The sequence below is a fragment of the Emydura macquarii genome, unplaced genomic scaffold, assembly GCF_026122565.2.
Source record: "Emydura macquarii macquarii isolate MOO-44397 ecotype Brisbane River unplaced genomic scaffold, CSIRO-AGI_Emac_v2 contig_2473, whole genome shotgun sequence".
In the NCBI taxonomy this organism is placed as follows: Eukaryota; Metazoa; Chordata; order Testudines; family Chelidae; genus Emydura; species Emydura macquarii.
In genome coordinates this window covers 1,242,528-1,260,273 of record NW_027132610.1, presented here as the reverse complement: position 1 = coordinate 1,260,273, position 17,746 = coordinate 1,242,528, and the positions used below count along the sequence as shown (strand labels likewise).

The following is a 17,746-nucleotide window of genomic DNA, read 5'->3' as shown; positions in this document are numbered from 1 at the left end:
CCTGTCTTCCATTTATTGTTTATTTATATTATAGCTGCCTTCATTTCCCCTATAAACCAGGTTGTTGGGTTGTTTTTTTTTTAACAGGTATGGCCTTATTCCTTGATTGTAGCTTTTTTGGACATCTAGCAGAGTGTTCTTAAACAATTGTCAATCAGATTTTTCTGAATTAATTTTTTTCTCCCAGCTGTTTTATCTTATAATTGTTTTCAACTCTGTGAAATTTAAAGCACCAAGTGTGTATATTCCTGCATACACCAAGTATATATAAATCAGCTGCATGGAAGAACAGGGACTTGCTTTGATTTCCCTAACCATGTTATCATTAGCTGCCAAGATGGTATTTTGTTTATGAAAAATCTTTTCTCATGACCCACTAACAACTCATTAGCCTTGGAGAGTAGACATGTCTTGTGTTATATACAAATCAGAACCACTACAAGGATATTATCTAAGCAGTCACTTCCAATCAGTCAGGTTATGTCAGTAGCTACACTACCTTACCTACCATTCAGAATTTACACCCCTACACAGCATATTTTAAAAGATTATAAATATCTTTCCCCTTAATTGTATCATGAACCTATAGTTGTTTTATTACTATATTGCTAGGTAGCTTGTGAACATCTTGGTCATAGGCAGTATGATAACAAGTGCAGTACGTTAGCCATGCTACACAACCCGGTTTTCCCCCATCCTGCAATTCCTATAGTAATTTATACCTGTGCACAGACCGTGCAAATCGGTTATGAAACATTACCAAATCACAATAGTAGCATTGTACACCCACATTGTACTCTGCATAGAGGTAAATGACAGCACCAGGTTCAGGACAATGGAGAATCAGGCCCACTTTCTAGAAAGCAGCTGACAACTGTCACATTAGCCCTTAATGACCAGTCACCCAAAGAGCTTTTGTATTCCAACCTATTCATAGGTCCAATAAAAAGATACTCCATTTTCTGCCTTGTCTACTTGTTCCCTGATTTCACTAGGGTGCAAAATAACACCTTCACTATGGACTGTGACTGACCACACAAGATAAAACCTGAAGAAGAGCTCTGTGTGGCTCAAAAGCTCATCTTTCTCTCCAACAGAAGTTGCTCCAATGAAAGAGATTGTCTCACACAAGACAATTCAGGCATTGAGATTCGGTGACACAAAGTTCCTCTCACTGTTTTTCTGCCTCTGGTGATGAAGGGGTATAATGTGCTGGAGAGGTTCTGAGACTTCGTTACAGCTTGAACTGGCTGATGAATACACTTCTAACTATCATGATCTCAGTTGTAGTGTTCTGTGCTTTAAGCACTTGACATTATTTGACTTAAAGACAATCTGAACTCCTGATTTCTCCGCTTCCTCTCTGAACTCCTGCTTCCGGAGCTGACTTCAGAAGTAATTTGTGTGCTCTCCATGGGGATGAATCTGGCTTCTTGCTCCTGTAGCTGCCCACTGGCAGTTATGACGTTTCATTGGTTTCTGCTTCAAAGCAATCTGTCTGTCTATGATCCTGCCCAGTACCGGGTTTACAATGGCGCCAGACCCACACTTAGAAGGGGCCCACACCAGTGCCCAGACCATGGCCCTGCCCCCGCTCACCTCTTCCTCCCCCAAGGTCCCATCCTTGCTCCACTTCTCCCTGCCCCCACTATGCCTCTTCCTCCCTGCCCCCCAAGACCTCTTCTTCCCCGCCCACACCAGGCCCTGCCCTCACTCCGCCCCACCCGTTCTGCTTCCAGCCTTGAGGCCCTGCCCGCTGTTTGCGCGCCTCTGCCCCCTCCCAACCCCATTGCTGGCCCTTAAGGTAGGAACAGTGATGGGGCCATGGCCCCTTGGCTCCCCACCCCCATTCTGTTGCCCCTGTTGACAGGTGTCTGGCTTTCGACTGGAAAGTCTAGTAAAAAAGCAGACCTGGCAGTGTTTAGTCACAAGTGCTAACCGGATACTAAAAGTCTGGTTACAGGAGTAACCAGGAGGCAATCAGCCTCCCTGCCAGGAGGGTGAGAAGAGCAGCTGCTGCTGCCTGGAGGAACTGCAGCTCAGCTGGAGAAAGAGAAAACTGGTTGCCCAGGACTTGGCTCTGGTGAGAGAGATGGTAGCAGCTCTGCACCGCCCCTCCACCCCGCTGTGCTTGTCTCCTGCCTCGCTCCAGAGACTGATCCTGCCAGCCCAGCCCTGGGCTCCCCCCTAGAAATTAAGGAATAGTGATAGATGAAGGCAAAAAAACTCCCAAAACCCACCCTCTTCAGTGCAATGAGAAAAGCATTAGACATGACTTTTCTATTGTTGTTGTTACTGGAAGTTGTGCATTTTATCCTCTGTGCAGATATTGAAATCTCAAGGATTTTAATTCTAATCCCGCTCTGGTATATATACAATATATAGCTTTGTTTTATAATTTTACTATTATGTAAAGTTTGTTACCGTGTCCAGAAGCCTTTGGTTTTTGGATACCAAAGAAACTAAACATTGCTCTTATTTATATAATTAAGCCATTATTTAGCAATAAATGTAATTAAGGTCTGGCTTTAGAAAATACCATGCACTGAGTGGCCAAAATTGTATGAGGTTATGAAAGACCAAACTAGGCTCACTTTTGGGGAAACGTTTCATACATGTTCAGGCCTGCATTCCTTGGAAGTGGATAGCTAATCCACGTGATTGTTTTCTTCTCAGAATGGAAGTATATGGACATATAAAAGCAAAGCATAGACTGACTTCATTCACTTTGCTTAAACCCCCAAGGTGGGGAGAGGGAGGGAGGGAGGTGGAGAGGATCAAGTGACTGGGAAGGGGGAGGAGGAAGAGCAGTGAGTGGCCAGGCCAGTGAGTGGGAGGGTGGGGGAAGAGGCAGGGTGGGGCCTCACGGAGAAGGAGTGGGGAGGTTCCAGTGTTCCTGCTGTAGTGTCCCATGGGGGCCCACAAAAGGTTAATCCGGCCTGCTCCTGTTCAGCGGAACAGACAACAGTTAAGGGAGATGGAGTTTTGGGCTTAAATACATGAAAAATAACAGCTAGAATAAAATGCTTGCAGTAAGGAAACTCATAGATATGGTTTAATAGGCTTTGGAGTGAGTGGGGGGAATGCAGGTAGCCTATTGCCGCTGATTTAGAAGGGGCTAATCTTAAAAAATTTACAGCATCAAAGACAGCTACAAATTATAAGGTGCAAGGATGCTCGTGTGGTTAAAACCCAGGGAGGGAGTCCAGAGATAATACGTTTCATTTACATCAGTGACATGATAGATTAGAGTCAGTTCTTTTTCTAGGATGATTAAAATTTAACCTACACATTCTTACTAGGGGTATGTTTACACTGTGAAGTGAAGTCGATTTATTTTAAATTGACTTTCACCTACCGAATTTTAGAAGTCGCAGGAGGATGATCACACCACGCTCATTGCGTCGGAAGATTGCATCCCCACTAGCCGTGCTTGGGTCGACAATCAAAGCAGTGTACCACGCGGTCGCTATCCCACAGTGCAACTAGCCACAGAGGCTTTTGGGAAGGTTGTCGTCCTCCAATGATGCAACGTACTCTCTCCCCCCCTTCTTGTCCCAATCCAAACAGACGATTGCCTTTTCATGCCATTTTTTCAAACCCTTCACCCTCTGCCTCGCGCACGCCATTGCCTGAGAGGAATGGCGCCCGCTCAGCTCTGCACTGTTATTGTGTGCCTCACAAACTCCTCACAACTTATTCTGCAGTATTTTCAGGGGCAAGAAAGGAGCCGCAGCACTGAAAATTGCAGTGTTACAGAGACCGCCTTGCTATAAGTCATAGAATGAAACAGTTCTTATTTGCTGAAGGCTGTCACATACCATCTGCAGTCGGTGGAGCGCCGCTTCTGGTCCTTGGAAACAAGCAGTAATTGGTGGAATCGCATTGTTCTGAAGGTGTGGGATGATGAGCAGTGGCCGCAGAACTTTAAAATGTGAAAGGCCACTTTCTTTGAACTTTGTGGAGAGCTCTCCCCAGCTCTGAAGCGCATGAATACTCATTTGAGACTTGCTGTGACAGTGGAGAAGCGAGTGGCCATTGCTCTGTGGAAGCTAGCAATGCCAGACTGCTACTGGTCAGTTGGGAATCAATTCAGAGTCGGTAAATCCACTGTGGGAACAGCTGTGATAGAAGTGTGCCAGGCCATTAATAGACTTCTGCTAAAAAAGGTAGTGATTTTGGGAAAGGTGGAGGACATAGTGTGGAAGGCTTTTCCACAATGAGGTTCCCAAACTGTGGGGGGGCCATAGATGGCACGCACATCCCTATCTTAGCCTCAGACCGCCTTGCTACAGAGTACATAAATCAAAAGGGATGCTTCTCAATGGTGTTGCAAGCCCTTGTGGATCACAGGGGATGCTTCACCGACATCAACATAGGGTGGTCTGGTAAAGTGCATGACGTGCGCATCTTTAGGAACTCAGGTCTGTTAAAAAAGATGCAGGCGGGCACTGTCTTCCCAGACCGAAACATTAACATCAGGAATGTTGAAATGCCAATAGTGATCCTGGGGGATCCTGCCTAGCCTTCGCTCCCTGGCTAATGAAGCCCTACACTGGGCACCTGGACAGCGACAAGGAGCATTTTAATAATAGGCTCAGCAAGTGCAGAATGGTGGTGGAATGTGCATTTGGCTGTTTAAAAGCTTGCTGGCACAATCTGCTCACTAGGTTAGACCTCAGTGGGAAAAAAAAAACATCCCAATGGTTCTCTGCCTGCTGTGTGCTTCTTAATGTCTGTGATACAAAGGGGGAGAAGTTCCCATTGGGTTGGGTTGTGGAGGCAGATAGGCTGGCCGTAGATTTTGAGCAGCCAGATGCCACTGCAATGCTAAGAGCCAGTCGCGGAGTGCTGTGCCTCAGGGAAGCATTGAAAAATCTCTTTTGCAACGAGACACAACAGTAATGTGCATCGCTTACCTGTGCTGTCCTTTCACTTCGCATCCCCTACTCATCCCCCACCAATCCAGTTCCCCTCTTCCCCCTCATCCACTGTTCCAGTTCCCCCCAACTTCCCCCTCCTTTTATTCCCTTGTTATCAATAAATAAACAGTAATGAATTGGAAAGCAGTACTTTTTTTTTTATTGGTGATCATTCACAGAGAGGAGAAATGGAAGATAATTGAACATTCCGCATGCATTGTGTGGGGCCTGAGAGGGGATACTCATGGCTCCCAAGCAGTGCCACAAGGTGGTCGCTCCCCTGCCCCCACCTGCTTTGCGCTGGGAGCAGCGTGGCTCCAGCCAGGGCGAGGGGCGGAGCTGGAAGGGGGAGCGGCTGTGACGCTGCACTGCTGGTTGGGACCATGAGTGGTGCCGCGTGCCGCTCCAAATCATCGGCACGCATGCCACAGGTTGCCGATCCCTGCTTTAGAACATTGGTTCTCAATCTGCGGCCCACTTGCGACCTAATCAGCACACAGCTGCAACCCATGTGACATCCTCTGGACCATACAGGCAGTATATATATTGTGTGGATGCGGCCCAAATAACACATAGAGAGCTGCATATGCAGCCCACAATGGTAAATAGGTTGAAACTCTGCTCTAGAAAATTAACTAGATAAATAAGCCAAGGATAGACAGTTCACCAAAGGGGTGCAGAGAATAAAGCAGGAGGAAGAGTAGTAAGTTGAAATACCAAGGAAAGATGTTTTTCTTTGTAAAGAGAAATCTTGGGTCCCAATTAGACAAGAATGGTTTTCTAGTATTATTTTTCCAGTGTGTTTGCCTATCCCTGACTGATCAAGCAACCCATTTCAAATCTGAGCAGAATAAAGGGATAAATTCCTTGAATGACTGTTTGTAGCCAGTTATTTGCACTGCAGTAGTTAGTATCTAATGCTATGGGCACTTTTATTTATGTAGCCACTTCAGCTTTGCCTTCTCAGCCACTGGTTGCCTTGAACTGATGAGTTCTTTCTGGTCTGCCTCTCCTTCCCCCTATGAAGTCTTTCTCTTGCTCTAGGTACTGCAAGACATATAGTTTGCCATTTTTGTATTCAAGGATCATTTAGAGCCCAATCCTACTCCTACTGAAATCAATTAGAGTTTTACTCTTGACTTAAGTAGAAGAAGAATTGGGTCCTCATTCACAAGTAAACAGAAGTTTGTTACAGAGCATTTTCCAGAGGCTCTTGATTAGCAACTCAGTCTCTGCTACCTTACTAATTCCTCCCTTCTCCCTCCTACAGTCTGAATATAGTAGAGAAGATATTTTCCTCCTTTCTCTAGCAGTAGAAGCTCCTTAGGCCTTGTCTGCACTACAGAGTGTTGTCAACATAAGTTATAGCGATGATCAAAAAGTGCTATAATTACAACGCTTGTGCCTGTTCATACAGCACTCATTCTTTTGTTGGAGCGCGTCCACAATTGTTGCTCTAGCATCGACAGTGAGAGCAGTGAACTGTGGGCTGCTGTCCCACTGTGCAACTCGCCACCTTCTGCAGCTGGGTGTTCTGAGAAGGCGGAGAGGATTGCAGTGCATCATGGGTGCAGGCTCAATGACCCATGATGCAATATTTTCCATCCCATCATTCCATGGGTTTTCATGGCATTTTTCAGTGGACCCCATTTGCTGGGCGCCTGCCATCTCTGTCTGAAAGGATGGATCCTGCACTGCTCACCACTGTTGGCTGCTCATGCAATATATCATGAACTCCCACTCAGAACAGGAATCCGACACTCCTGACCTGCTGTGTTCCAGGGAAAGAAACAACACAGAATTACTTTTGGCATTACGGAGCAGCTGCATGCAGTGCACCACTGCTTTTGGGCTCAGGAAATAAGCACTGCGTGCTGCGATCACATCATCATGCAGGTTGGGATGACGAGCAGTGGCTGCAGAACTTTCAAATGAACAAAGCCACCTTCATGGAACTGTATGCGGAGCTCGTCCCTGCCCTGTGGCGCAAGGACACCAGAATGAGAGCTGCTCTCTCCGCGTGGAAGCTGGCAACTCCTGACTGCTACTGGTTGGTCACAAATCAGTTCGGAGTCGGGAAGTCCACCGTTGGGGCTGCATTATCACAAGTTTGCTAGGCCATTAATTGCATTCTGAGAGTCTTGGAAATGTGTGTGAAATAGTGGATGGCTTTGAGGCATGGGCATTTCACTGACATCAATACTGGGTGGTTAGGGAACGTGCATGATGCACGCATCATCAGGAACACTGGCCTGTACAGAAAGCTGCAAGCAGGGACTTTTTTGCCAGACTAAAAGATTCCAATGAGGGATGTTGAAATGTTCATAGTGATCTTGGGAGACCCAGCATATCCCTTACTCCCCTGGCTCATGAAGTCTTATATGGGCAACCTGGACACCAGCAAGGAGCCCTTCAATAACAGGCTGAGCAGGTGCCGAATGACTGTGGAATGTGCATTTGGCAGATTAAAAGCACTCTGGTGATGCCTTTATGGCAGGTTCGATTTAAATGAGGAAAATATTCCCAGGGTTATCGTTGCCTACTGTGTGCTCCATAATCTTTGTGAAACTAAGGGTGAAAAGATTCCCCTTGGGTAGAGTGCAGAGGCAGATCGCCTAGTGATTGACTTTGGGCAACCTGATGTCAGGGCTATTAGAGGGGCACAGCAGCAGGCCATTCAAATCAGGGAGACCATGAGGAACCATTCTGACAAGGAGCACCAGTAAAGTGTCTTTGTAAGCATCAATGTGCCATGCTCTGACTGCTAGTCAGCTTACTAGAACCTTGGGATGATTCCTGACCATGATTTGTACTCTGCAAATAATATAATTGCCACTGTGTACCAATTAAAGCTGGAACTGCTGTGTGTAGGAGACAGATTGCTTATCTTTCAGGGAGTATGTCTTTATTAAATAACAATTTTGATTCACAACACACAGAAAACGCTGGGCTGGAAGGGAGAAAGCAGTAAGGAACATCAGTTTGGAAACTGTCTGAGGGGGTGGAGTGAACAGAGTACCAAGATGGGCCGGAAGGTTGGAAAGAATGTGTGGGTGGAGTCTGGGGAGGGCGTAGAAAGCTGTTCTGTATTGGCTGCAGGGAGAGGTAAGCACACATGAATTCAAACTGAAGCGTTGTTATGGAATTTAACAGCTCCATTTGTTCCTCCATGTTTTTTATCATCCACTCATGACCAGCTAACGCTTGTTTATGGTTCTCTTTCCTTTCCTGCCTCTCTCTTTTCTGATTTTCATTTATACTGAGTCTCCATGCCCTGTGTTTTTTTTTTTTTCCTGCCTCTGACTATTAGCCAGGGTTCCTTGACCCAATAACTGTCTCTGCGAGTTGGTAGCAGGAAATAAACCAAAGGAAACACCAGTATCTCTGCCTGCTATACAGCTGGCACAGACAAGTCAAAACCAAGTGCTCTTAAATTTAAAGCTTTACTTTATTGGTCTCCAGCAATTCCCATCGGAATGCTTTTACTGGAAGTCTCCACTTACTGGTCTTAAGCAAATACAAATACAATAGGTGATTAGAGTACCCCAACATTTGATAGTTACCCCAACAAGTCTGAGGCAGTCTTCGGGTGAATCAGTGACAAATTTCTGGATGGCTGGTCTGTGCCTGGAGATCTTTTCAATGTGTCCACGAAGCGATCTGCCTGACTCAAACTTGCTACCTCCCTCTTATGCCCCCAAAATTGCAAAGACATGTCAATCAAAAAAATGTTACACAGCTGACCAAACAAAACAATCACTGGGCAGAAGTAGGAGTTAGAGACAAGTCACTAAAAAAATTGTTACGCAAGCAGTCTTAACCTTTTAGATTTTAGAATTGTCAGAATTGACTATCCATACTTCCTGTTTTTCACAGACATTCGCCCCAGCATATTCAGAGACAGAATGCATAGAACCAGGCTCACTTCATGTGTTCACTGTCCACCCACCTTCCAGTTTGCCTAGTTATGTTAAGTTCCTGCAAAGGCCTGAAAATGGCTAAAAGCAGCAAGTAGAATAATTGGTAGTCCAACCCAGTAATTGGCAGTGGCTTGGACACCTGGCTGGTTGCTAAAATGCTGGCGCTGGGCTGGAGTGGCAGATAAGTGCAGGGGGAGGGGCCCCGGGCCAGTCCTTCACAACAGGTAGGGTGTGGGGGACGCAGGAGGCAATGATGGGCACCCCTCAGCGCCTCCCCCCCACGCATTGTGAAGGCCCAGCCCAGGCTGGGGGTCTGAGGCCGTCTCCATCTGAGCCAGCGCCACATTGCAGAGCTGTAGCAGGAGAGGCGGGTGCTGCTTGCCAGGTAAGTGCGGGGAGTAGGGGGCGACAGAGCCAAAGCCTGCTTTTGAGGCCCCCTGCACCTCATGACCCCCTCCCCGCCGCAAGTACAGATCCCTCTCCCCGGGGCAGCTGGGGGGCAGCTCCGGGACCCCTCCTGCCCTACGCTAGGGGAGCATGAGGTGGGGGGAGCGCAAATGTAGGCTTGACCCCCAGGCACCAGAGACCCTCCATATGCCACTGAGCTCTGCCAAGGAACCGGCAGAGTTTAGGCAAGTAACTCCAGGAAAGTTTCTTAGAGATCTCTCTGGAGGATTACTGTGAAATCTCAGTGTGCATTAACACACTTTTCTGCCACACTGCTTAGCTGTACAGTGGAATGGGAAGCACATACAAACACAGATACTCTTGGACATTTCTATCCCTTCAAGCAGCTGTAGTATGTAACAAAGTAAAGGACAGCTGTACCTCAGATAACTGAGCAGCATCAACTCAAAAAGATAGCTTACCAGAGCTCCCCTCTCCTGCATCCTGTGCACCAGAGCTGGAGGTCTGCGAATGGCTCAAACCCTGTGGGGTTGAGAAGAGGTCCTAGTTCCCCAAGGCACCAAACAACCCTGTCCCCTGCTCCGATACATCCTCCAACTCGACCTTCTCATTCACAATCTCTTCCTCTGCATTGGCGCCAGTGTCCACTGTCTCTGGCCCTGCTGAAGTATCCACAGGTCTCTTACTGGTAGAGGTGGGGTCCTGCCAAGGATGACTTCCAACTTCTTATAAAAGCGGAGGTCTTTGGCTCTGCACCAGAGCAACGGTTTGCCTCTCTAGCCTCCCAGTACGCTTGCCACAGCTCCTTGATTTTTGCATGGCATTGAGGTGTCCCATTCATAGCCCTACTCCACCATGCCATGAGAAATCTGACCATAGGTATCGAAGTTCCTACAGCTGGAGTAGAGTTGGGACTGCACAACCTCCTCTCCCCATATGCTCAGCAGATCCAACAGCTCTGGTGTGCTCCAAGCAGGAAAGCATTTGCTGCATGGAGCTGCCATGGTCAGCTGGAAAGCTGCAATGTGAGCTCTCCACGTTGAGCAAACAAAGTGGAATTTAGAAAATTCCCAGGACTTTTAAGGGGGTGGGACTGATGGCTGCAGGCAATGGACCCAGAGTGGTCGGGATGAGCATTGTGGGACATCTCCTCTAGGCCACTTACCATGACATAACCAAGTGTGGTATTTACACTGATGCTTTGTTGCCAAAATGTTGCCACAAAAAGCTCTATGCCTCTCCTTAAGGAGGTTTTATTTTGTTGTCAAATGAGGGGAGTTTTGTCGGTGGGGGGGCTTTATAGTGTGTACACCACCACTGTTTTGGCACAAAAAGCTGACTTTGGTTGACAAAACTCTTTAGTGTAGACCAGGCCTTTGCGTCACAACAGGAAATGCCATGTTGAGATGCAGCTTTCTCTGCAATTATGTTCATGATAGTAGGCTCCATACCAAAGCACAAACAAAAACACTCAGGTAATTCCCCATCTCCAGTTATTACAGATCTTCAGGCCTATGTAAAAAGCATTAGGACATGTTTATGCAAATAAGTAAGAGGTGCGTGTATTAAAAAAAAAAAAAAAAAAGGTGATGAAATTGTTCCTGGATTAAGCAATATCTAGTTGAGATGCTATTTGAGATAACAGATGGGGAAAAGTTAGAAAAGAGGGATCATTCAAGATTGTACCTCATACAGTTTGTTGAACAGCCAGTACAGTCAGACTTCTGGGTGAAATTCTTGGAAATAATCTTTTATTCTCCAAGTTTTTGGAAGTGGTTTTCCCAGTCACACTGTTGTCTCCTTCCAAGATGCTCAAATAATTGCCATGAAAGAACTGGAATGGAGGAGATGGAAGAGGATGATTCATTCATTGGGTTTAGAGAGCAGTTAGGGTTTTAGATGGTGTTACAGAGCAAAAGTCTCAATATTTAATTTGCTTTCTGCTTTCTTCACCAGTGTTGCAATCCAAATATTAATAGCAATGACTCAAAGGCATGTTTCATGGGCCATATTTGGAGTCAGATTGACAATCTTGTGTCGTAATACTTTATATTCTTGAGAGCTGCTTTCCTTATAATTTAGTATTGTTGTTCAGTACTGATTAGGGGGCTGTGCAGACATTGTTGGGCAGATGTATAGGAGGCTGAGAAAATGTGGATGGGAGCTACTTCAAAGGGAGTGGATCAATATCTATGATACTTGATACATGTATTATTTTTTATATAACATCCAAGCTGTTTTTATGTACATATAACAATATATATAATATGGTATAAAGGGTTAGGAAGTTTTTGCATGAGTTTGGGAGGACTGCATTATTGATAAGTAGCAAATCCACCACAAATAATAGATGCAGATCATCCAAAACAAATACCAGTAAAACTACACTGTTTTAGTGTTCATGGTATACTGCAGAGGTAGACAATAGGTGGACTGCAGGCCAAATCTGGACCGCCAGATACTTTTGAACAGACTCCAAAATCTTTTTATGTACTTATTATTATTTTCTCTGGAGTCTTGACCTTGACTGTGCCTTGACCAAGAAATTTGGACCTTGACAAAAAAATAGACTACCTAGGTATAGTGCATATTTTGGAAAAAATATTTAAAAAAATAAAAATAAATATTTTTTCCAATGTTGCATAGTTGTAATGCAATATTAACATCTGTTCATCCAACATATGATTAGGTAGAGTGTAGGACTGGTTGGATTTTTTTGTTTTTACACTTTCTTGACCTAGCAGGACCTAGTCCGCCTATTGACTACCTCTCCCCTATACCATGAACACTAAAACAGTGTACTAAGTTTTTACTGGTATTTGTTTTGGATGATCTGCACCCATTACTTGTGGTGGATTTGCTGCTTATGAATAATGCAAATCTTAAAAACTGCTAAAAAAAACTGTCCCAAACAAAATTTCCAACAGTTTTGAGGCCCTAATTAGGATATTTATATATAAATAATCTAAGGTTCATTAGAGTGAGCAAATCACCTTCCAGTGTATGGGAGCCCACAGATTCCATGAAGACTTGCCCCCTTTCCCCCTTTTTTTTTTTAATGTTGGAAGCTTATTAATATAGAAAATGCAGATATATTTTCATTAAGCTTTTGGAACACTTTGCTTTTTACCACTAGATGGCAATATACTGGATATGATTTTTGTCTGCCTTTATTGAACTGTTTCCCTTTTAAAAAATAAAAAAAATTATACTGATTTGATATGTCACTTCTGATCAGTCATATCCTACATCTTATACAAATTGGACTAATAATTTATATTGATTTTTCTAAGACACTATGGGGATGCCGTATATAGATGTTCTCATCATTCAGAACTCCAGCAAAGCAGGTCTGTGCTTGTTTCTGAGGCAGCTTGTGTTCCTTGTGACTGCAGACTCTCCCAAAATACTGCTCTATGTATCTCTGGTTTTACTCCTTTCTCAGATTTATCGAATCCCTTGTGTTAAGGCTGCGCTAGTGAGATAATGGAGGTGGCTCATGGGAGTACCTTGTTCAAATTCTTCCACCAGTTTGATGTGGCAGCTGGGGTGATTTTCCTGCTTCTGATGGAATTTACCATCTGCCTGGACACTTCTTAATCATCCCCAGGGTTTCTAGAAATAGTTCTGAAGAGCAGAGTTTTTCATTTTGCATCAAATTGCACCAAATATCCAGTTGTTTAAAAAAAAAAAAAAAAAAAAATCCCCAAAGGAAATCTCCACAAACCTACCTATAAAGTCTACCCTGATCCTGCCTTCCTTTAGATGTCATCAGCTGAACAATGCATCACCCAGTACTGTTTTCAGGAACAAGTGTAAGTGTTCCCAGCATGTGCACTTAATGTAAGCTTGTTTGCCAATGGTACTGTCTCTAGCAGAGACAGAGAGAAAAAACAAGTGAACAGACTCCTCAGTCTGTAACCCACCTCTCAGAGCACAGGCACCCCTGAGTCATGGGATTTACCACAGGGAAGATTTTTTAAATATTGGCATTCTGTCACTGGGCTTACATTTTACAGCTCATTAAAGCTAAGATTATTTAGTCATGTATGTTTATGCATTATGGCCCCAGTTCTGCAAGGCAGAAAGCTAAGTTAAGTATATGGGTAATTCCCCTGAAGTCAGAGTTAGGCATGTGCTTAAATACCTTGCTGAACTGGGCTTTCATTTCTCACTGAAGTAAAAGGGAATCTTTCCATTGACTTTGAGGGATCATGCCCTAATTTTATTTGGTTTGCTTTTAAATTTTTTTTAAGTCATTTGATTTGTAGAAATTAACCACTTTTCCATGAGGGAAAAGAGAGTTCCTTGGTATACTATTCACCACTAGGAAATTTCTAAATTAGTTGAAAAAATTGACTGGCATTTTCTTTTCTTTTAGCAAACTTCAGAAGAAAAAGCAAGAGGTAACTGGACTACAGGGAGTGACAGGAGAATGGTTTGAAGAAATACAGAGAAAAAAATTTCGGAATGACACTGATGTCAGCAGAATATTAAAACGACCACTAGCACATTGGCTAAGAAAGACATCAAGAAACGGTGAGTCATAGCGAATTTTTCAAATCCCCTTCTTAGGTGATGGTCACCAAAACAATGCAACAAAGCATCTCAAAGTTGGGAGAGAGAGAAGTTTCTGACATCGTCTTATACCCCTTCTCATATCAAAAAGGGAAATGTGTTCCTTTGAAGCAGATTGTGTTAAAAGCACAACTGTGCAACACATTATGACGCTCTCGGTATTTCTTACCCTAGAGTTATAATAGTTGGAAAGATTATAAACAAACAGATAAGTAGGTGTTAGCTGATAAAAGAAGAGGGTTAGCTTCTAATAGACTATATTAGTTCCGCAGAAATAAAAATCAAAGGTAAAGGTAATGAATGATATAATTGACTTATCACAGTCAAGCCTTGTTTTACTAAAGGAGAGGAGGGAAATGGAAGTACTTCAGATATATGAGATTTTAGAAAACCAGAGTAGATGTCAGAGGACATGACTTCATTTTGGATAATCAAGATTTGGATGAAAGAGATATGAATGTCTCTGAATAGAAGCTTGACTGATTACACAGGGCTAAGTGTGCAAGTGTCAGATTACCAAGGTGGGAGACTGACACTGTCTGCTGGCTGGTTGCCACTGTCATACAATTCAGAGAGATCGTCTTCCATGCACGTTGCTCCCCATCTGATCCCAACATGGTCAATGTCCCTATCAAATTTGTCATTCTGTAGTGTCTTCCCCCATCCTCCATCCATGTGGTTCCCATGAATATATCTTGTTTTTTCCATTCACATTTCTATTTGGTATAATTTTTTCATCTGCCACTCTGGCTACAAACATACATCACCATCCTCTGCCTCATGACTGCTGGAAGCAGCATCATAGCAAGCAGAACTATATTTCCATAGAATGGCTGTATACCAAGAATGTTACCAAAAGACCACAGAAAGGCTCATGTATCTCTTCTGATGTCATCCTGTTATCAAGTCATGCTTACTGTCACCAAAAAGGTTAGGTTTCAAAAGGAGTAAAGGTTTTGTTACATGTAGTCTGCCTCTCAGTGAGGTACAAGTGATACATTACAGCCAAAAATGAAACCCTATGACATGCATCTTTCACTTCATTGAGAGACCAGCCCAGAATATTGCCCTGGCCTCTCACAGTTTGTATCAATTATTTCTATTCAGTTGTGTATCCATTTCTAGACTGCATTTCCTCCCAAACGCCATACAACATGCATGCATGTAGCATAAGGCATTTGGATGCCAATGTTTTCTCTCTCACATCTGATGATCTGAAATGGGCTGGGCAGGAGAAGTATTTTTAATTTTGCAATGGTGCTTTGTTATCTGAGTGTTGCTTTGCTTCCCTAGTCCCACTAGGGCACCTCTTAGCAGCAGAGACTGCGGTTTCTTTGCTTACTCTGTGAACTAGGCCGTCATTCACACTTATTTTCAACTGCTTATGCCATGCAGACAGGGTTCATATTCCCTGTGGAAACAAGGCCATAGTCTCCCACAATAAATGATGCCCTTTTATGATTTTGCAAACAAAATAAGTTATTAACATGAACTAGTTTATAGCTGAGTAAATGTACACAAAATAAAACATTTTAAACATTAACTGTAGCATTTAAACACCAAGAATGGTCTGGTGAATCCATCATAAACTTAGGTACAAGTTTGTTATAACATTCAGATATCTAATATAAATAACTTTTGTATAATTAATAATTCTATCTAGGTGTTTATAGCATGCTAAGGACTGTGGTACCTTACATAATGAGGCACTTAACATACAATACATACCTTACATAAATGACTAATGATTTTAGATGCCCAACTGGAGACACCTTAACAGGGGCCTGACTTTTCACAGGGCGGGTGCTCAGCAGTGTCTGACAGTCAAGCTCATTTACTTATCTCATGTGGGCACCCAAGCATAGAGATACACAGGTCGACATTTTCAAAAGGGACGAATGATTCTGTGTATCTTTTTCCCCATCCTCCAGTTGTCATTTTGCTCTGTCAAAAGAAATCAGTGATAGTCTGAAATTTCTAACACAAACTTTATGCAGAAGAAAATGTGTTTTTGTGAGGAAAACAACTTACAAACTTGCTGTGTAGTTAAAAAATCACAAAAGGGCATAAACCTCTTTTTTTGCTTCTTTTGAAGGTCATCTTTAATTACAGCTGACTACCTGCCTTTATTCAGGCATGCAAAGATGTAGCTTATTTTTGAATGTTTTAGAAATTTAGATTTAACAAAAACAGTAAATGAATCAAATATTTGCAACATTTTAATATTTTTAGATCCTAAAGAGTTTAAAATATCATCTCCCCAATATCCACAAGCACAAAAGAATGGCTCACCTTCCATTCTGGGATTCAGAACTCCTTTCGCTTCACTCTTCTCCTTCAAAAAATCAAGGAAGCACAGTTTAAAGCACCAGACCCAGCAGCAGCCACGGTGAGCAATACACAACCTGTATTCATTCTATTGCTTCATGGTAGTTAGAGAATTGTTTTATACCTCGCTTGTAAAACTTTGCATAAAGCTCCATTTAAATGAGACAATTCTCCAGCCTACTGCTTTTCACATGTCCCAGCATGATTTATTTGATTATGTAATGCAAAGTTATCAGTTAAATGTCAGAAAGAATAAAGACTAAGAAGAAAGTAAGGGCCAAATTACCATCTTTTGATGAAATCTGTTTGCTCAGGCTTTCCACAAAAGCTGCATGGTTATTACTAAGGTTAAGATTCTGTCACAGGTATTTTTAGTAAAAGTCAGGGACAGGTCACAGGTAAGAAACAAAAATTCATGGAAGCCTGTGACCTGTCCTTGACTTTTACTAAAAAAATACCCTGGAAGAGGGGGGACAAACAGAGCACTGCTGGGGCTTGCAGCTGCTCCAGCCCCACTGCTGCTTCAATCCTGGGGGGGCTAACCCAACCTCTCCCAGCTTCGGCAGGCTGGGCCCCCTACTTTGGCAGCCAAGGGGTTGTACGCCCATCAGCTTTTGGGAGGAGCAGGGGCACTGGCCACTGATCAGCTGTTCGGAGGCTGCTGGGGCTGGCTGACAGCTACTCCAACCCCGCCCCAGAAGAAGTCATGGAGGTCCCGGAAAGCCACCTCACTTCCGTGACAGAATCGAATCCTTAGTTCTTGCAGTCTCTGGGCTATAACAGTGGCTCTTGCCCATTATGTTCTTTCTCCATGGGGCCTGGATTCAAGTAGTTTGTAGACACACTGGCAGCACCTCGTTGTCAAAACCCTGTTTTTGATGCAATATTATTTATATTGAGGTGGTGCTTAGGGTCCCAAGTCATGGATCAGGGGTCAATTGTGCAAGGAGTTTTCAAACACATAACTAAAGGTGAAGCCTGCTTTGAAGAGTCTCTGATCTTATAAGAAAAATTTAGATTGTAAGCTCTTTGGGGCAGGTACTGTCTTTTTTGCTCTGTGTTTGTACAGAGCATAATAAAGTGAGGTCCTGACTGGCGATCCTAGATGCTATAATAATACGAATAATAAATTACGCAAGAGACAACAGATAGTGCTCCCCCCCCCCCCCCCCGTACAGTTACATCTAGGTAATAATGAGGCAATAGTGATCACATGATAAGCAGTCGTTTCAGCACACAACTGCCAAACAGTTGTTGAGGTTTGTGTATCACAGCAGAGGAGAGTTTTAAAGTGGGGTTTGAAGAGGGATGATGCGGTAGCTTTTGAGATGTTTCCTGGGAGCTCCTCCCTCTTTAGTAGAGCAGCATGAGAAAAAGGAGGAAAGTGAAGATAATTGAACATTACTGGTCCCCTGTCAGCACTGGGCAGCATATAGTAGCCGTCCAGCTATGCCGGTTGTTCCCTCTCCTTCTCCAGCCTTGATATAACCCCTACACTAGGGACTGGGAATCGGATTGATGTAGAGCTCTCACACCATCTTTATGCAAACCAGGATGGCCCTGTGTAGAGGAAGTATTCAGGGGGCCATT

General features: G+C 43.8%; 1 protein-coding gene across 1 annotated transcript in view; it reads left to right on the top strand.

The window, feature by feature from the left end:
- The window catches only part of EXPH5 (exophilin 5), a 46,275-nt gene that overhangs the window by 9,386 nt on the left and 19,143 nt on the right, over nucleotides 1-17,746 (top strand). The window contains exons 2-3 of the mRNA XM_067562814.1: nucleotides 13,632-13,789; nucleotides 16,061-16,217. Of these exons, the coding sequence (XP_067418915.1) occupies nucleotides 13,632-13,789; nucleotides 16,061-16,217 (315 nt within the window). The remainder of the gene's footprint in view (nucleotides 1-13,631; nucleotides 13,790-16,060; nucleotides 16,218-17,746) is intronic.